The sequence below is a fragment of the Haliaeetus albicilla genome, chromosome 2, assembly GCF_947461875.1.
Source record: "Haliaeetus albicilla chromosome 2, bHalAlb1.1, whole genome shotgun sequence".
NCBI classification, from domain to species: Eukaryota; Metazoa; Chordata; class Aves; order Accipitriformes; family Accipitridae; genus Haliaeetus; species Haliaeetus albicilla.
This window is the reverse complement of record NC_091484.1, coordinates 80,134,985-80,155,869: the sequence shown is the minus strand read 5'-3', so window position 1 is coordinate 80,155,869 and position 20,885 is coordinate 80,134,985. Positions and strand designations below refer to the sequence as shown.

At 40.3% G+C, this 20,885-nt stretch overlaps 1 protein-coding gene across 17 annotated transcripts in view; it reads left to right on the top strand.

The window, feature by feature from the left end:
• The window catches only part of MAP4 (microtubule associated protein 4), a 164,279-nt gene that overhangs the window by 73,057 nt on the left and 70,337 nt on the right, over window positions 1-20,885 (top strand). The window contains exon 1 of one of the 17 annotated variants that reach the window (XM_069778476.1): window positions 2,732-2,829. The exons of 15 other annotated variants lie outside the window; for them this stretch is intronic. In XM_069778476.1, coding sequence (XP_069634577.1) covers window positions 2,793-2,829 — 37 coding nt within the window. In that variant the 5' untranslated portion in view covers window positions 2,732-2,792. Of the gene's footprint in view, window positions 1-2,731; window positions 2,830-17,503; window positions 17,775-20,885 lie in introns of those variants that run through there. One more of the 17 variants, XM_069778475.1, reaches the window with a different exon arrangement.

Sequence of the window (20,885 nt, the reverse complement as noted above, 5' to 3'; positions counted from 1 at the left end):
AGGCTTAGTTAAAGAATGGCCCCCATGGCAGCAACTGGGGCAAGGAAAGAGTGGTTGTTAGTGTCTTCAGAGGTCTCTTTGCCTCATGGAGACAAATTCTAAAAGCTTATTTGGGTTTATGTGAAATAAATTAGAAATTCTTCTGAACTGTAGATTAATGTCTATGCTAATGCCTGTGCCTTTGCTTCATGCAGTGATGCAGTAATACCTCAGATGGTCTTTTGTCAGTTTTCACAAAATACAGCCATTTCTCCCTATTCCTGATGCCTTACTTGGGCAGCTATAGATTTCTCACCTCTAACTGGCTTGTTATATGTATATGTACATATTAAATAGAAATAACTTTTCAAGGTCAAACTACATAAAATCAGTAATTATGAGTCTGAACACACTTTGAAATTTCAGTTCTAATCCCAAAACAAGTATTATGTAGTGCCTTAAATCTAGTGAGTATGGCTGCTGACTGTCAGCAAACCCGAGTACCTTCTGCCCTTGCTGTCTGCTCATAAGAGGGCACGTGCCCTGTATGGTGACATCTCCCTGCACGGGAAGTCGCTGGAGCAGTTGGGTGCTTTCCTGTAGAAGCATCAGTGCAACGAGGGAGTGTTTTATGACTATAGACAACCTCTTTTACGTACGCTGTAAATACCACACTTTCTCTGAAACTTCCTGGATCTAATTTAAATGTAATTGATAGCCTTGGCACTGTGATAAAAGTTGTCTTTTTGGTAATTTTAATGAACTGTATTGGGAAAAGAAATAAACTAATGTAATAGCAAGTTATTCTTTGCTTCGGATTTCATATCTTGACATCAATTCTACCCTGACCATGGAGCAAAGGACAATTTTTCTTTTGTATATTCTTGGCACTGTTTTTTTTTCTTTTCTTTTTGGAATCTCTGCATCGTTATCTTTGTTTCTTCTCATAACAGTCCTCTAATTAGTGTTTCACTAAACTAAACTTTGTGACTTTCCCAAATACAATAGTAAGGGAAGAAATGGATACTGCTGGCAGTGAATGTTTTTGGCTGGGATGTCATATCTGATCAATGATGAAATACAGCTTTTGAGCAAGAAGCTGGGTGGTGGTAAATTTCATCATAGATAAAGTTTCCACATTATGTGAGACTTCTGCTATGTCTAATGTGTTGGATTATAGGAGCCTTATGTTAAGGGGGTTTATATTGGTGGAGACTCTCCTACTCACCTCAGTTGGTGACTTTGCTGTCGTGAACCCGCTTCGTGTGACTCCAAGTGGGTTTCCTGTTATCCATGCTCCTTGTGCTGGAGAGGATCCCTCTGGCAGCATGTGAAGCCATTCAGCAAGTGTCCAAAACCTATGTCGAGGGGTTTTTTTGCCTGCATGATAGTACTGCATCCCCGATGGGCTACTAGATTCAGCAAGTTGCCATGTTATTACCAGGGGATGATTTTACTAAACATTTAAAGTACATTCAGCATTGTACTCCAGGTTTTTCTTACTGTGGTGCCCATTTTGGGCACTATTCAAGCACATTGCAGTGGGGAACAGTTAAGATTTTGTGCATTTGCAATGTTACTTGGCTATTACGTTTTTAAATATGCTAGTTGCCTGTTTTTATGAACTCTGTTTAGGCTTAAATTCTTTAATCTCCTAAAGTAAGACAGAAAAGATTCAGCCAGTTCATGTTGTTGTGTCTTACAGAGAGCAGACTAAGACTCGAGGGAGTGACTGGCTGTGTTCAGGAAGCCACCTGTGTTGGCCAGAAAGGCTTCGCTTTTGACAGTCACAGCTTTTTGTGCAAGTTCAGAAAATATTTTTTTAATAATTCTAGTGACTCTAGTCAGGTGAATAAGTAGTTAATTCATAACTGAGAAGCCAGGTGAAGACTGAAAATAGCAAAACCCCCTTTGTTTTTCTTTTTGATGATAGTACTGGTAACAAGGGATGAAATGACAGTCTTTTGGCTCTGATGTCTTGCTGGACATCATGATTAGAAAAAAAATTAGTTAATATAGAAAAGTTTTCCTCTTTAATTATTTTTAGATTAAAAAACCTAAACTGTTTTCATAACTTTGATATTCCGCCCCGTGCTTTATCAGCCGTATTTTAAACAAGTGATTTTCTGAAATAACTATTCAAAATGTCTGTCTTGTGTGCAGTTTTGCACCAAAATATAGCGTGATGGGAAGAAAACCCACAACAAAACAACAAGAACCCCACCAAAACCAAACCAAAAAACCTCAAAATAAACAAAATTGCCCCCATGTGCTAGGAGCAACGTAACACTAAAACTTAAATGGTTGTATGGCGTAACTGTAAAATCAAGTGTGTGCACAATCTGTAATACTTCCCTGCTAAGGAATGTTTTTTAGTGTAGATGCTATGTCTAGTAGCAAGGTTTGAGTTGGCTGCTGATGGGTACTCCTTAATACTTTAGGGAAAGGGAGTACAGATAAGGTAAACCTTAGGCTGGCTGACTGGAAATGCTGATTAGATCCTGAAGTTCAGTCTACTCTGACATAAATCAGTCCGCTTTTTTACATATGTTAAATGACATGCTCAAGAAGCTTTTCTTCCTGGGCCGTATTCTTGTTTGCTTCTTGTATCAAATCAGCTTAAGTAGTTGTGTAACGAGCTCTGTTATTTGCAAGAAAGTAGAGCATGGCAAGCCCACTGGAACTGCTTTATGAAATGCTCTGCTTCCCCAGGGACAAAGGGGAATCTGCCCCCGTGCAGCTCCCTGTGAGGCTGAAGACACAAGTATGTAATTGAAAGCATTGATGCTTCTGAGCCGCAGTGGTGTTGCGGCATGGGGAAACAAAGCTCTGGAATGAGGAAGGGAAGAGGTAGGAATTAGCAAGGATGTAGGTTTTTCAGAAAGCTAACACTCTTTTGTACCGAGTATCACTCTGGGTTCCTAAAAGACTGCTGACGCATGAAGGACAGTAAGTGTTGGAACTGGTACAGCTACTGGGAATGTATTGAAAGCTCCAGCGATGGCTACAAGTAAAAAGAACCTTTTTTTTTTTTGTTTGTTTAAAAAATGCTGTTGCCATGGCCGTGTCTCTCTTAAATGGTATCTTCCTAGCAACCTTTTTCACTTTTTGCTTCTAAACTTTGATTCAAAGGTGGAATGTATCCTGACTTGACTTGTTGAATAGAAAATAAAAAAAGCTTATAATGAAGTAGTACATACGTCGAGAGTCTACTAAAAGCTTTATGGTGAGGCTTAGTGAGATTTAAAAAGTTAACACAAAACCCTTAGTTTTTGTAGTGTGTTTAAGAGTCATGCTAGCATGCATCTGACAGCTGGATGAATTAATGTGCTTTTTACAAAGCTTGAATTTCCTAAGCAAGTAGCTATTGCTTAAAATATTCCAGCTTATATCTTGAATTTAATATCTTATTAGTGCATTTAAACCAACTGATTTGTGGAGGTATGCTTGAGAATTACTGAAGAAGTATGCAGACTAATATCTAATAGAAAATGTGAACCCTTTTTCTCTCCATCTGTCCTTCAAGTTCATCAGTGTTTACACAAAATCAGCTTGATTGCCATTTCTCAGAATTTTGTTTTGGCATACCAGAGTATTTTTGTACACATAATCCTGTAAATGGCTGGACATTGAGGCAGCCTTTTTAAAATAGAGTGGTATTTTTAAAAGAGTTTAAAAGAGGCAGGCAGAAGAGAGACTGAGGTTTATTGTTGCAAACAAGTAGAACCACTTACCCCTTACTGCTTTATCATCCAAAGATACATTATGCTTTTATCCTACTTACGTTACCCATTTTTCCTTTAATTAGCCTGTCTTTCTGGATCTTAACTGCAGGTTAAAAAGATACTTCCCCCCCCCCATTACTGCCTCAGACAACATCCTCTTTCTTTTCTTGCTTATTCTGATAGCTTCTGCAGTGACCCTTTAGATTAGTGGAAATTATATGCCATGTATGCTTGAGAGACTTGTCAAAGGAAAATAAACCAAACAATAGTACTGTAAAACATGCATCAAAATTAAGCGTAGTCTAAACACTTTATTATCACGTTTTTGCTACATCAGGTTAATTACTTATCTTAATAATAAGAATTTATCTTTCATTTTACATCGGTTAGCTAAATATTTACCTTTGAGTTAGTAATGTGGCCAAGCCCCAGGGATAAGCTATTGAGCTAACAGCAAAAGGCAAATAGGAATGCAACTCTACAGCAATTTAGTCATCGCACATCTGCAGACATGAACAGGAGAGTCGCCGGCAGCTGCCAGCTCCGATACCTGCCGGGAGCTCCAGCAAAACTGCTGTGCAGTGGAGGCTGATGGCAAGGTGGATTTGTGTGAAACATGGTGCCCTGCTCCAAGCTGCTATCTCCTTTTCACAGTGCACAGGCTCTCTTGTTTAAAACTCTTCCTTTTTTTACCTCTTCTTCCTGTTCTAAACCTGGGGGTTCTGTTTGTAAAAACAACTGATTTAATAGGGGTTTATCCTGCTTACAAAAAAATCAGAAAGAGCTGTGTGCTGGGATGTCAGAGTAGCTTTGACATGGGCTAAAATGAACCTGGGGGTTAGGAAACTTCCCTAATCCTAGCTCTAGTTGTAGCTCACTCGGAGGCCTTAGCTCTTTAATCTTCTTCCATTTCAGTCCCATCCCTGAAAATAGGGTAAGGCTGATTATATTGTGCATTTTATCTTTTATAGCTATGCTGCATCTGTTATTATCACAGCGTTCTCATTTCAGTGGTGTTGACTAGTACCAGGGGTAATCTTGGATTAATCTGACCTTTTCTGGAAAAAGAAAATCTTGTTGTTACGAAACGTATCTGGATATGGTGAGGCTGAGCAAGAGGAGATCTTTGGTAGCTGGTAGTGAGAGCAAATCTACACTTCAGAGCAAGTGTATCTTCTAAGTGGCTAAGCAAATGGAAATTCAGCTTAGATGCTTAGCAGGCTGGCTGCTAGTGTTTCCTCGTTAAACCCATAAAACTACTCTCTATGGAAATGGTTTTGAACATATTCAGCTCACTTAGTCTTGCATGACTAATTCACTGAAAAATAAAGAAATTATAAATATGCTCATCAGTAACCCCCCTTTTTGCTGCTATTTTGGTACAATTTGTAGAGCTAATTACCAACTCCAACCCATAAAATACCAAGCACATCTTCAGTGGAGTTTGCATTTCTAAAATACTCAGGCTTTTGTCTAGTATAGCATAAAAGTTACCTGAATTATTGCTGAATGAGTACTGAAAAGAAAAGCTTTGCAATTTTCCGGAGTGTTAAAACTTTGAAAGAAGGCGTGAGGGATGCTCAGGATCCTGTTGTCCTCTCCTGGCCCAGGGAGCTCTGCCCAGTCCTCTCTGAATGGGTCTCTTCTCCCTTTGGATAATGCTGCAAGCAAGGCTTGCCCTGTTCTTGAAAATTATGCAAAATGCAATGTTTGATTATTTTTAAAGTATGTGCTCTTCTTTTTCCACTTCTGCTGATGAATACTGTGCAGTATCTCCTTTCCTTCATCCAGTGTGAAAAAGCTCACCTTGGTATGTCAGAGTTGGTCCCTCCTCACTTGAAGCTGTTCTTTTCTGCTGTAACAAACAGGATAGGGTCATGGTTTCTGTAACACAGAGATGCTGTGGTGTTCGAAGAGGAGGCTGTTCCCATAAATCTGGCAGTTCATTTTAGCAGCAGTGAATGGCAAAATAAGTTGCTTCCTGGAAATGACTGGGTAGAAATTGAAATTTCTTAACAGGCATCTGGCTGTTTGCATTTAATGATTGCCTGTTAAACTATGCAAGATTAACAACTCCTTTAGGAGTGATCATATAGCTTTAGGGCTGTAGATATTTGCGCTAGATGACCTTTAAAGGTCCTTTCCAACCCAAACTATTCTATGATATTTCTGCATACAACTGATGCTGTAGGCAACTATGAAATTAGAAATGACTTAGCAAGGCACAGAAGTGAAAGGAGACTCTAGGAAGTGAACAAAACACGATTCATCCCAAAAAAGAAATTATCTGGAAGGCATGCTTGGTTTTATTTTGTCATGTAACTTACTATGTTATTTAACCTTCTTCCTTTTAACTAGAGCACACTATATTTGACCTGTCTATGCTGAAAAAGAATTTTCTGGAGTTCTCTGTGACAAATTTGTTTTTCCGTGCCCTGAGGTTAGTCTGGCTTCCTGAAAAAACAGAGAGTCTGACTAAACTTGCTGTCTTTCTCTGCTTTTCCTGAACTGCTGGGGATTTAGCAGTTACTTGCATTTAAGAGTGTTGGTAGTTCCCTCAGAGATGACTGTAAGACTAAACAATGGCATTTTATTCTTCTGGGGTCCTTTTTGCTGTGCAGATTAAAACTTACAATGTTAAATGGCTGTTTACTAGTTTCAAGAGGAAAATGCACTGGTAGCTAATGATGATGCCACATGGTGAGTTAGTGGGAAGGTTAGGAGGAGAACTTGGGTTTCCTGAACCAACCATTAGAACGGTTGCTTCCTAACCAGAAACTGGCAGGCAGAGCGTCAGGACCCAAGGTGAGACAGTGTTTGCCAGTAGAAACCTGTTGTGGGTCTCATCATCAATCTGTAATGGCTGTAAGAACTGTTCTATGTTAATGGGATTTGGCAGAGGAGAAGGGTTAGAGGTGTCTGGGTTCTTGATATGATGCCATGTATTCTGCCTTAATTGGCACACAGCTTTTTGTGCTTTAAAATCTCCTTTTCTTGGGGCCAGTTTAAAATGTGCTGCTGTAGAATGAAATTTGTTAACAGGGTAGAAAGTCCAAGGGTGTTTCTGATAGCAGAAAACAAGCATTGAATCGCCAATACATGCAGATAATACAAATTTGGCTATTCACTTTAGTCCAGTGTGTCTGAGATGTGAAGTGATGATATGTTCTCTGTGTCTGAGAAAAGATACTTCTGCTTCTTTATTATTTAGGTATGGCTATAAAATAGGATTTGTGTTGTATTGCAATGATACGGTGTCACATTGTCACCTTTCCCAGTTCAAATGGACCGCTACCATAGCAGCATCCTACTTGCTGCCATTTCTCTAGCTGCAGTTAGGGCTTACAGCATAGAGACAAACCAAATACCAACCCAGGTAATCTTAAATTACATTTTTAGGCAAATATTATTGAAGGGGAGAGTACCAGACATGGGAGACCAGAATGATCTTTTGTTAAAAAAATTGACTGTGGAGCGTTGTTGATGGGATCAACCTTTTGAAGGAAAGAGAATCTTTGGAGCCCAGCTGTGTGCGATAGATACAGGCGCTGGTTACCAGCTGTAGGACTGGCTTCTTGAGACCACCTTGGCACTCTTCCCCTTTCAGATTGTTTTCTTCAAACTAGCCTGGGTCAGTAGATTCAAGTTAATCACTTGTTGATGATGTTCTGAATATGTACATACTCTACAAACCATGGACTTTGTTTAAATGTAAAGCTATATAATATTGTGGGGGTTTTTCCAAGCCGGTTGTGTACACAAATCTGAAACGTAATGGTGAAGAACTGAAAGACTTCCTTCCACTTACTGCTTGAACCCACAGAAAAATACAGTCCCTCCAGATACACATTTTAAAGAGAGATAGTGTCACGTGAATGCAGTTAACACACAGGCAAGCACTGAACTTATTTTCATAGGATACTTTTATTTGCAGTGTGTTTAGTGTAAAATACAGTGGTAAGAGAAGCCAGATTTTCAAATACAATTAAGTTAATACAACCATGTCTCTTTTGTAAAACTTGGAATTATGCCGTGTGCTGGTTATAGACCAAAACTGTGCGGTTACATTCTAATAACTTAGCCCAGCCTGCCCATTCTAATTGTTGCTTATGGAAGTTATCAACCCTGCTGAGAAACTAAGGCGCAAATGATATTTTGAAAAGGCTAGCTGTGATTTTGCCCATTTTACGGGGATGACATAAAGTCTTAACTTTGGGATCAAGCTTTGGGATTATGCAATGGTGAGCCCAGTGCAGTGTCTTTGTTTGCAGGGTGTTTCACTGAGCTGCACACTGGTGTGTCTCAGAGCTGTCCTGTGCCACCTTTACTGTTGGTGAGTGAGGCACTGAAGATGTTTATTAATAAACTGGAAATATGTCTGGTTTAATTTAATAACACTACAAAGTGAGCATGAACCTGGAAAGATGTTCTCGGATAATCAAACCCAGATTCCAACTACTGTAGGTAGAGGAGTGATTTCTTTAATAAACACCTTGAAAAAGATGTGTTTTTCTGTCACAGCTGTTTTGCTGCTTCCATTCCCTGAAGATTACTTAGAAAGTTTCTTCTAACTTCCATACTGAAGATACTGTGGAAATGATACAAGCAGTTGTTCTGTGCAAATATTGACTTTAAGTTTGAGGAAACATTTCCACCTCCCTAACAATTGCCCCAGTAAACTTATGGAGAAGAATCTGTTCCCTTTCCTTCTTTTTTTGCTGAGCTAAATCACTTGAACGCTTAGTCTTTTCTTCATGATATTCAAGAAAGTTTTAATATTGTTGTCCATCTTCCAGTCCCAAGTCATCATTCTTTATTGTTTATCCTGGGATGCTGATTAGACCTGCATGACATGTTTTGCTGAAGAAATCTTGCTGTGGTCTTACAGGGCATTAGTGCATCCCATTCTCTAACAGACATCCGTCGCCTGTCAGGCTCCTGTGTTCTCTCACCTCTTCATCACACAATTCAGTCTTCCCGTTTTTGATTAGTAAGGTCAGCCTGTGTTTCTTTTTGAACTCCCTGTTTATGGCATAAATCCTGTTAGTTCATTGTTTTGGTCCCTTGTATGACTTTGAATTTTACAATGTCAAACTTTGTCTCATGCCTACCATTCTGATAGTCAAAATCACTGAATTTTTCCTGGATGGCATCCTAACACCGCTTGCTGGCTTTATCTTTTAACTTCATTTCATCAGAACATCTCTTAATTTCTAAGATTAAAAATAAAAATGTTAAGCCTGAGTTGTTCTGGATGCTTGATCTTCAGACTCTTATTAACTAGTTGTGTTCCTTCAGCAAGGTAATTCCTCCTTTGACATGGCCTTGCCGTTTGTCACTTAGCCAATTCTTTATTTACCTTTATGTCATTTCCTTGTGTCTCCAGTTTCTCTAATGTTTCCCCTGGCTACAGATAAAAATACTTTGCTTTCAGCTAAGTCAAGTCTTCCATACTTTGTCTAGAAAATCTGTTATGTTACATCTCTTAACACTACCCTGTTTTTCAATGATGCAAACAGCTTATCTTTCAATATGTCACTCACATGAAAACAGTTTTGCAAGGTTTTAGGGACTGATCGATGTCTCAATCTTAAAACCAAAATGGCTGACTCTGCTTAAAAAAAAATAATAAAAAAATGCATTTATATGTATATTACTTGAAGTTTCAGATAGTTTAACGAAATACTGTATTCTACTAAAGCCATAGTCTCAGATTCAACATGAATGGGAACCAAATAATCATTAAAAGATCCAAAGTAGAGTTACCCAGTTTAGTAGCTGAGAGTTGAGGAAGATTAGATTTACCTGGCCAGACCTTCATGTAAAAAAGAAACATACATACATATATATATATATATATATGGTTGCATAAATTTTTGTACCTCTTGTTCTTTAGGCTGTTCATTAAAGTGATTTACTTGGAAGCTAGCCTTGAAAGGCAGTCCTGCTTGTTGAAGAAGTAATTGCAGGAATACTTAACTTGCTGTTTGCTCTTCAGGATTATGGTTAGTTGAAGGTGAACAGAGTTCCATGGATGCCATTGTTGCTGAGACTTCTGCTGCTTTTCTGTCTCAGTAGTATCTATGGTCCTGCTCAGGTTGCTTCATAAAAATGTTTCAGCATTTAGATTTAGGGGGGAGTTGAGTTTTTTTTTCCCCTCATTAATATACTTGGGAGTAACCTACTGCCTAACTATGTACAACACTTCTTTGCAGCCTTCAAATGCACTTTCCAGTTGGTGTTGCAGGCACGCTGGTTGCCAGTGCACACTAGACACACGTTGCACCTTTGCATCCTTCTGCAGAGCGCAGGAGAGCTTGTGTAGATGTGCGATGCAGTTGCCCAGCTGTGTTTCAAGGTCAAATGTTCTGTGCACTGTTGTATTTTTCCTAAAATGAAAACAAAACAGAAGACTTGTCTGTGCTGACTGCAGAAATGCCCCGCAGTGCATTCACTGCGGTTCTCAATGTGGCTGGAGCTTTGCAGGCCATGAAAGTCTTCTGACAACCCTGGAAATGTCCAGTCTACTTACTGTCAAACAGCAGGAGCATTAGCGGTTCTGCTTTAGCTGTGCGCCTGAGACCTGACTCTGTCAAATACATCTAGGTGAGACAATTCAATATTAGACTAGAGATCTGAGTAATAATTTTTTTTTTCCTTTACATCTTGGTTCTGTGGTGTGTAGGTGGGAGCTCCCATGCAAATACCAGCTGCAGCAGCCTTTCTTTTTAGGCTTCCCTCAGATGGCTGAGTTCAATCTTGAGTAGCTTTTCCACACAAATAAAGGTACTTTATTGGTTAGTTTTACAGAGAGAAAATAGTATTGACAAGGTTTATTTAGCACCGCAAAACACCAAAAACTCCCTTAGTGAGGAATTTAAAAATTCCTAGAAAACTGGCTGACTCTTCACAAGGCTGTAAATTATAATGATTTCAAAAGAGCAGAGACAGCATGTCATTTTTCTCATTCTCTAAGCAGAAGCTTCGTGAATAAATAGTAATAGAATTGTAGATCCTTCTAGTATTATGTAAATGGCTTCATGCTTTGATGTCCCTCATGTCATTAGTTTGACACTAGCTGGAATTAATGGCCATAAAACTATATTACAAATGTGGCAGATAGATTTCTCTTGACTGCTTCTGATTCCTCATGTGAGCTCGCTACTTTTGCCATGGGATTTTAAAAGCGGAAAGTAGGTCACTGCAATGTGTGTGAACATAGGCTGAGAAACGGGCTATAATCTCAGCATTAAACAAACATGACTGTAATGCTGAAGGGAAATTTTCTATTTTAAGCACTTATTTCCATTATCACTATCTCATTCTGCAGAACAAGCATATGGGGACTTCTGTGTTCATGCACCCACAGATGGGATTTGGGAAGCAGTAGAAGAGATATATATATGTGTGTGTGTGTATACATATATATACATATTTATATGTTTCAAGACTGACAATATATATTGTCTCTTCTGAATGGTTCCTCTGCATCTCTTGTGAAGCAGGTGGGGAAAGAGTGAAAGTGCCAAAATATGTAGGTCAAAAGTAATGAAGCGTTTTGAATCTAAGCAGCAATCAAACACTAATGGTTCTGGGGATGGAATTACTGATACCGTGTGGTTAAACATGGAGCAGTATTACATTAAAATTTTTGAGTTCCTGCACTCCATGAATATTTATAATACATTCTTAGTCCTCCAAGTGGCTTCCTCACTAACAGCTCTGGGCGTCTGGTTGTGGGGATAAGTGTTGGCTTACAATCTAGAAATATCTGAAATAAATTGTTTGGATTTTTTTAACTAGGAGAAGAGTTAATAAGTGAGCTGGTGCTGTCTTTATTGCGTGTTTTTGCTTATGAGAGCTGAGTGAAGATAAGGAGAGAAGGTAAAGTGGAAAGCAAGTAAATATGATAGAATTGGCCATTTTTAGGCACGTAAAGGTATGAGCAGCAGGGAGAAAAGGATAGTGAATTTAAATTCATCTTGGCAGTCAGGGATCTCGGGAGTTAAATTGGTTGGGAAGATGAAGTGCTAAAAAACTAATGAAGGCAAATGATTCGTATGTATAGGCAAGACATTTGTTGACTATTACTAACATGGCTGTGTCAGGAGTTCTTTAAAGGGTCTGAAAAAAAGGAAACTAATAAAAATGGAAGCTAGGACTCGAGATTTAAATACTACACAGAGCGTGGTACATAATGATTTACAACTATTGGAGTACATGAGTCAAAAAGAAGGGGCTTTCTAATTTATTAGACATAAGAGAAGGTTGAAAGAAAACTATTAAACAGAGATGGAGGAGAAAATGATGCAAAAAAGGCTGCAGTATTCAGACCCTTGTCTTCTTTAGTTCTGTTTTTTTATTACTCAATAAGTAATACTGTTTAACAGGGTTGTAGCAAGTCTTTACACATGACAGTACAAGCAGGATCAGCCTCTGAACCATTGGCAGCTGTCTTGAACTCATGGGGATGGAAGAGGGCAAGCACCATACCCGGGTTAGAGGTGTGAAGCATTACTAATTTTCAACTTAATGTAAATTAATGAAAAGATATTAGAACGAGTGATGAAACAACCAGCTTATAACCAACTAGAACACTTGGCTGGACGCTTCACATATGGTGATGTATGGACCTTTTTCTTGTATGTGTTTTTGTTTGTAAATACTGACTTTTCAAAGAATACACTTGAAGATCATGCTCATTCCAGAGGGATTTTAAGTGCTTTTATTTATTTTTGTTTTCTTCTCTGGCCCTGATTACATTTGAAGAAAGAATTCAGCAGAAACCCACTTGGAGGTTGTCAGGAGAAAACTTGCAAATTGTAACAGATCACAACTGAAATGTGGCTCAGCACTGGAAAACAGTGGCCATGTCCTTGCAGGAGTGTTTGTGAGGAGGTGGAGGCAGTTATTCTGCTCCAGTTGCTTTCGATGACGTCTTGGCTGGGTAGCTCTGCCCAGTGTCTGTCAAGCTGGCAAATGGAAGACAGTCTGGGGACGTGGGGAATGTGTGATGTTTAGCTGACCCATGAAAAGATATCTCACATATAAGACATTTTTCAGGAGGAGAACAGTAATTGGTTAGTCTGTCTGGTATGGGCATGGGATAAGAAGAAATACTGTACTATCTTATGATCTTAAAGAAGCACTTTGTGTCTAGCTGAAGAGAAATTTGCAGGCTTATTTTTCATGATAGTTTGGGTAAATGTGATCTGGTCTCAGTGCAGGAGGATGAAGGTTAGAGAAGGTTGAAGTTCCCCAACACAAGTTACCAAATCATCATCAGATGGTATGTAGGGGATATTTTCTTTAAGAATTTTACTGGCTTTTTATACCTAACCTTTTTTTTTTTTTTTTTTTTAATAAATCCACCCTCTGGATCTTGGATTTCCTGGGGGCAAGGGGGTACTGTGCTTTGAAAGCTCCACTCCTACTTGCAGAATGGCAGAAGCTTGTGCATTAGCTGCTTCTCTGTGTTCATGGTGTCCTGAACCCTATTCAGCTGTTGGCCTCAATCCAAGCTGCAGCTTGGGGTTCCCTATAACGTGTCCCAGGGATGGACCCACCTGTTGTCTCGGCTGGACCACAGTTTTTCCTGGGCCTCCTGAGCAGTCCTGTGCTCCTCAGTTCCACGGAGCCACTGTATGCCCGAGAGGTACCTTGCAGCACATATCTCAAGGTCAGGGCTCGCACATTACCAGCTGTTAGTGCACTGAATCTGTAGATCCTGCTCGTTTTCCAAACTTCTGGGTTACATGTCTGGGGATCTAGCATGTCTCTGTTAATATTTTCTCATCCTTTCCCACCGACATCTCTAGAGGTTCAGGGGAGACCCATGTCCCTGTTCAAAAGACTACTTCAATTGCCCTGGAGGAAAAGGACTTTCAAACCTGTCTTCCTTGAAAACCAGGCCCCCTACACCCCACAAGGGTGGCAATTCATGCCTTTGTATATCCATGTTTGAAAGGCTTGCACACTTAAACTCAGCACTGACCTTTGCTGAACAAATCATTACATTAGTTCCTTGCTGCTGCTTCTGCTCTTCTTGAAGGCTTTTGCTCTGAACTGCTGTGCAGTTTTTTGACCCTGGATTAATCTGGAGCACGCTCAGTCTTCTCAAAATGTGCCACTGCCATGTCTGAGACGCTGCTCCAGCCTCTCCCCCTACCCCGCTGGAAGAAGTTATAATTGTGTATTTGAACAGGAGCATTGCCTGAATCAGTATAAAGCTGTTTAAATTTTGGTAACAGCCCTTTCAGGGAAAATAGCTTTTTCCTGCTCAGAACAAGGGATGACAGTGCTCTGGGTCACAGCTCACTGCTGTAAAGTGCAGTGTCACTGGCTCGTGGTGACAGTGTAAGGGACACTCTCTCCCTGCTCGGAGTGGTACTGAGCATGGAGGGGCTGCAGTCCACTGCAAAAACTCTTCGGGACTTCCTTCCTCATGCAGCGTCACAGCACCGCACTGCACCGGCGGCTTCCAGGTTGCTCTGGAAGTCAGGAGGCTTTTGTAGGATGTTAAAGCAACACAACTCAGTGTGAGACCTTATGGAAGGGCAGGTGATGCTTACTTTAAACACAACTTTTTTTAGTCATGATTGTTTTCACATCACTCTCGCTCACAGATCTGTGTACTCGTGAGCGTGAGGTCTCTGTGCTCAGGAGCTCTGGCCAGGTTGGTAGCACAGGGGATGAGACTCCACTGGCTGTTCCTCACGTCTCGTGGGCTCTTCTCTGGTGCCAGCAAACTGGGTTTTGGACAGGCCTTTTATGCCCACCATAAGGAGTTGGCAGTTCCCAGGCTGTGAGTCTTTTTGCCTCAGAATTTTGCTTATTTCAGCTTCATAAACTTTAGGCAAGGCTGCTTGGTCAAGATGTTCAGATGTCTTCTTGTATGTTCTTCTCAATTATGAGGCTGGATCTAGGGCCAGGGTATAGGGGAGTCATTTAGCTGACTCAGTCTTGGTGTTATTGCTTTGGGGTTTCTATGTGTAGAGATGTTCTTTTATATAGTCTGCATCTTGCGTTGGGCCTGTTGAACAGGTTTGTGGGTTTTTGCACGGCTTTGGATTGAAATATTCACTACCAAGGATATGCAGAAGGCTCTCAGCTTTAGGAAGGAACCCCAAGTGAAACTGTAAAGGCTGTCTTAGTTGCATTACTTCACTCTCCAAAATCTCAGTTAAGAAAAAACAAACAAAAATCCCAAGAATAGCAAAAAGTAAAAATATTCAACCATGCTTCAAGTGTCTGAAGTTTTAAAACACCTGATAACACCGGCAGTATTCCTGTAATTCTCATCTTTCTTGTAGAAAACATGTTGTTCTCTTAATTCACCAAACGGATACCTGCTCAGAGTCACACTTAATGGGTAAAAAGTCTCCTAAGTAGAGCTATTTTTGTTTATATGTGCCTATGACAACTCTGTGGAAATAAGTCTTTAGAGAGCCTTTTGTTTAACAATAGGACTTCAAGTGCCTTCATTATTAAAAAATGTAGAGTCTATTGAGTGTGGTTCTAGACAGAGGAATCTAAAGAGAGTATCTAGTGGAAGCTGTCCTACATTGCAGTCCGGAGCGTTGTCAGCAATCTGTGAGACTTCTCCAGTAACACCTGAGATGTGATAACAAGATAACTTCCTGAGCATGAGAACAAATATTGCTTGTAGAGCAATTAGAGCTGAGGGTGGGAGGTGTGCTTTCTGTGCGTCTCTGGTTCTTGTTTTCAATTTATCATGAAGCAATAACTGCTGAAGAAATGTCTCTTTAGGAAGAGTAAGTAAGGAAAAAAAAGCTATGCAATAAACTGTACAATTGCATCTTTTTTTTTTCTTGCAGGTTCTTTTTTTTTGTTTTTTTTTTTAAAGGCAAAATGTGAACCTTGTGTTGAACTTTGAAGTTACTGACTTTGCGTCTTTTCAGTTAGGAGATACTGGTTCTGACAGTCGTATGCACTGAGCTTTTTTAGCATTCTGGATTATATAACAGCATGGAATTTCAGAAGGAAAGCAATAAAATGTTTCTTGACTTGTTGGCACCGTCTGAAATGCCCTGCAGTTTCTTTAGGACCTGTAATATATTCCTGATGATCTTTTTTCCCATGTAACTCAATGGTGGATTTTAATTTGCTTCTCATTGCAGCAAATTAAAGTACTTAGAGTAATCTCAGCCAGATTTGGTTTCATCATGAGCTCCTGGTAGTTAAGCCTTTCTCTTCTGCAAGGACAGAAGTCTCTTTCTCCAACAGCAGCATCTGAAGTTTCTGTGAAAGCTTAGGAGGCTGGAAAGGACCTCTGATGTTCTAAGTCCAACTCCCCTGCTGAAAGCAGAGAAACCAGAGGAGGCTGCTCCAGCTCTGTCCAGCTGGGTTTTGAGTTATCTTCAAGGATGGAGACTCCATGACCTCTCTGGGCAACCTGTCCAGTGCTCAGTTTCCCTCAGATTTTTATTAAAAAAAAAAAAAAAAAAAGTTTAAATGGAATTGCCTGTATTTCAACTTGACAAGAGGAAAATCACTGGGCAGAAAGTAACCAGTTTTACAACTCTGGTCTGGATAAATTCTTCTCCATCAAGACTGCCAGCTTTGTGCTTTATATATTTATTAAATGCCAAAACTTCTTTTAATCTTGAGCTCTTATCCTCTTGGATAAAAATGTGTGAAATTCCTTTGGTAGGCTGGTCTACATCCTTTTCCGTGTAGTTGTTTGTCTATGTTTATCCCATAGATTTTGGGTATTAGTGAAGCTTGTCTGTAATACTCATTTACAATGATGGTAAGACCCTTCACTCTGAATGGAACCAGATGATATTCTGTTTTAGAAAATAATGAAACTGATAGTAAAATACTGAGAAGGTATTTCTGTGAGGTACTTTCTGTTTACTCTGAAGCCAGCATGCACAAAGGGAGCGATGAGCATCTTTGAAGAGCTACTGTGTAACCTTTAAGGTGAGACTTGCATCAATGTCCCGAGCAAGGGAAGGAGCAGAACCCAGAATGTCTTGGCTGCCCATAGGGGATGTTCCACCCGTTGTCCCATCCTGTATAACACCATGGGTTAGCAAAGTGAAGGTAATACCTCTGTGTGTGTGCATAAAAAAATCAGAGAGGACATGCTGGCAAATATCTCATGAATCCATATGCAGAGAGTCAGAAGTTGCTTATGTTAGTAACTGTTAGTAACTGCCCGTAGCAGCCTGCTGAGTGCAGCTGTGCGGAGCAGAGCTTTGCACAGGAACCAAGTGCTACCAGAACAGCTCAAAATCTCATGGAGAGTATAAAAATATCCATGTTACCAAATCCTTGCCTTCTAACAATGCTTCTTAAAGTTCCTTTTAAAGGTTGTAGTATACCATACCCTGCAGAGGTGGTGTGGACTTTTGTTTCCTTTGAGATTTGCTGAGAATTTATTGCAGGGCTTGGTGGGTTCTGCCAACTGGTAAAACTGCCAGTCTTAGGTGGTGATTTCAGGAAGGCAAACTTGGCGTCCATTTAAGATACTGAACCAATGCAGTGATCTGGGCAAATTAGCTTTAAGATCAGCTATAGGAATGAAGCTCTTAAGCTTCTCTTTTCTGTTTGCTTGGCTTGGTGCTGGCAGGGACATCTCATGGCTGCAGACTCATTAATTTTGAAGATACTTAACCTCTAGCTGGAGATCTGGTCAGTGACCTATCAAGATTAGCATCTCCTGGAGCAAAAAGGCTTTATCGTGGTAATCCTCTACTAAGAATGCTCCTTGCTGGAAGTTCACTGTGTGATGTCCTGCATGTTAGTGGGTACAGATTATTTTTTTTTTTTCTTCTGGAGGTCTGAGCACAGCAGGCTGCCCATGTTGGGAGTGTCCGTGTTGTAGGTCCCCAGAAGTGCTGTTTTGTATGGATTAGCTTCTGAATTGGTTTATGTGACCATGCTGATCTTTGCAGAGCAGATGATAAAACAAACAAATCAACACTGTCAGCAGCCCTACTAAATGTTTTGCACTCTTTCTCCGGAACCTGCTGTGCGATTAGTTCAGGGAAGGTGCTACTTGCATGGGATCCATATTTTTTCTTTCAGAAGCAAGTTTGCTTTGTAAGTATGTTGTTAATGGTATTTTTTTTTCTTTAAGCAAGACTTTGTAAGCTGTAATCCTACATTGGTTTATATTATCATTATCAACAGTCCTAACTGGATTTTCAACTATCAGCAAGCTTTAATACTTGCTAAAATTACTTTACAGGTTTGTGGGATCTGTCAAATTTACATTTTGTGTTGAGTACATTGCTGCTGATATATATTAATAGGCACTCTCAGGATTGATCATCATAAGAGTTTGGCTAGTCATTTTTGTTTGCTTTTATGTCTTATTCGTAGATCACATGTAGACTGTGTGTTTTAGGAGGGTCTGCAGAACTGGGTTTGGAATTGAAAAATCCTTTTTTCTACAGTCCTTGGGACCCTGTTTTCCAAGATCATGTTTCTCATGTTCCACCAGGCTTGCTTGAATAAGGAGGAACCGAATATTGGGTTGGGGTGGGAATGACAAATTAGCTGGATGCGTCGGCTTTATACCTGTACAGCAAGTAATGTTGACAAACACTTTGGGAATAGCAAGGGAGTTTTTGCTAATGCTTATTTTGATACAGCAATCTTTGTTCTCTGCTTGCATTGTCACTGGCACTCGCATAGCGAAGATCAGCAGAGGCACGCTGCTAGCAGGGGGGAGCAAACGGCTGCTGTGGTCTCGGAAGCCTTGTGCCTGCTCTTGACCTGGCTGCTGGCCTCTTGGCTGCCTCAAGCAGCTAACTGGATTCCTTCTTATGTCTGTTTTTCTGCTGGAAAGCAATGGTGGTTTTGTTTTGGTTTTTTTAATTAGTATCTGTTATGAAAATATTGTATGAAAAATATGCAAGTCACTGGTTTATATTTCTAATGATTTGGCAGAGGCAATTCACAACTGCTTTTGAATCATCTTTCATCTGGTTTTTGGGGCTTTTGCTAGAACTAAGGGTTTGCAAATACCAATATAGCTTTGCTCAACTGTTGCAGGAGTTTGATTTCATCTGATGTTGCATGTAAATGTTTCCCTTTACACTTCATTTTGTATGCTGCCTTACTGTCCTGCTCATTCCTTTTCCAGCAAGGTGTGTGGTTGAGGGAGGTTCCCCTCCTCTTTAAATAAAGGCATGAATGCAACCTGGCTACTAAAAAAAAAAAAAAGAAGTAGAGGTTTTATTTCTGGTTTACCTGTTGTGACCATAACTTTGTTCTTCCCCTGTGAGATCTATTAATAATAGCAATATGCCAATATGTATTTGTGGTCTAGTACTAACAGATTTAGTTAAAATATTTAGAGTTCAATTGGTGTGTGCTCTAAAGTTGATCAGACTTAGCGTGGGTCCAATCCAAAAATCAGTTAGAGTCATCTTTGAGAAAGTTCATGCCAAATTTTCTTAACTGCTCCCAGGCCTCTTGCTCACACTGACAAAGACATTCACAGTCTTCTGGGTTTTTTGCTTTAAATGGAGTTTTATAGACAAATGAATGACAGGCTCCTGTCCAGAAGAATTTACAATAGAGTATAATTAAATCCCTTGCTATTCTGCACCGCAAATAATCCTAAATAATAACGTCTCTTGACACATGTAGTGGCATTTTATCTTCAGAGTACTTTGCAAATCTGAACGATCATTGTCTGTCTTAATAAAACATTCCCTGCTTAAATTGTCAGTCTTTATGCTACCCATAGACTCCATGATCAGCCAGCATTGCCTAGGCTGATTTTTCTGCTGAGCACGAGGGGGTTACTGCCTTCACGTGTCACCTTTCCCGCTTGCTTCTTGCACACAGTTGTACCTCGTCCTTTGCATAGAGGAAGCAGAGCTGTCATAAAGCTCTGTATCCTCTCTGCTGAAGTCAACTGTGTCAAACGTAGTCACTTAACAGAATGGTAGCCAAAAGCCACTGGCAGAAAAGCAGCATCCACTTGCCAAATCAACACTGCTTTAGGATGCTTGTAGATGCTTGTAGCATCTGTAGGGTTGTAGCACAAGAGGTAGAAACAACTCCACTCATGGTCAGAAATTGAATTTGTTCAAAAGTAGTTCTTCAACACTTTCTCTTGGTGGTGTTTACACAGAAGCAAACTAGTAGAAGATCCTGTGTTTGCTAGAATTACACTTTGAATTCCCATTCTCTGGCCCTCAGAGTGCATATAACGGTAAAAAATAAATCTGCTTTATTTCTATTTAGTTGGATCAGAATCTGAATAGGAACTCTTCTACAATCATGAATTCTGTTAGAGCGTAACATGGCTTCCTGTAGTTAGTGCTTGTCTTGTCGTAGTGTGTCAGTGCCCAACCTGTGGATGGTAGGCAGCATTCTCTGTATTTTGAATTTCAGTAGGAAAAAAGGATGTTTCTGGCATGTTACTTGTTCGGTTGTTTCTTGTGGGACACCCAAGTTCACACGCTAGTGCCATGAGCAGTCTTGTAAATAGTCTGTCTTGTTTCCCTTTGAAGATCCAGTTCCTTTTTGCTCACATCATCCACAGTATGGCATGTCTGGTACAACATTTCTCAGCCCCCTTGGAAGTGGAGCACAGCTGGGACACGCCCGTGTACAGGTCAGCTTGGGAGCTGGAAGCCCCTCCATTTGCGCAGGGCTGGGGATGGAGCAGGAGGATGAGCCGGTGGCCGTGGGGCTGCCTGTCGGCAGCTCGGGGAAGGGATCTGTTCCCTGCCTAGCAAGAGGCCAGCATGGGCAGGGAGAGCCTGTGTCCTGCCTCCTGCTGAGGGAACCAAGCTGCTGTTAATTGAAACCTGGTGACACCATCACTGCCGCCTCCTGAATTTAGGTAGAGAGGCACTTGCCTAGTCGCCTGTCCCATCTGCCATGCTGCAGTTAATGTAACGCCTCAAAGGGAGTTAAAGCTCATTAATTCTTCTGCCTTTCCTGGGGATTATCTGTGAAGTCCCTGCTAAAGTGTGTTGCTGTCAACGACTCAAAATGGGAATATGCAGACCATCGTATGCCTCTGACCTTGCAAAGTTTTAGAGCCTAGGGACGCTGTATGGCATTGAACTCCAGATTTTAATTATGAGAAGTAGTATTTATGTACTAAGCTGAGATTTTTACGTGTTTCTAACTTCATTGAATCCCCTCCTATTCTTGTAAGAACAAAATCTCTGATCAAACTGCTGT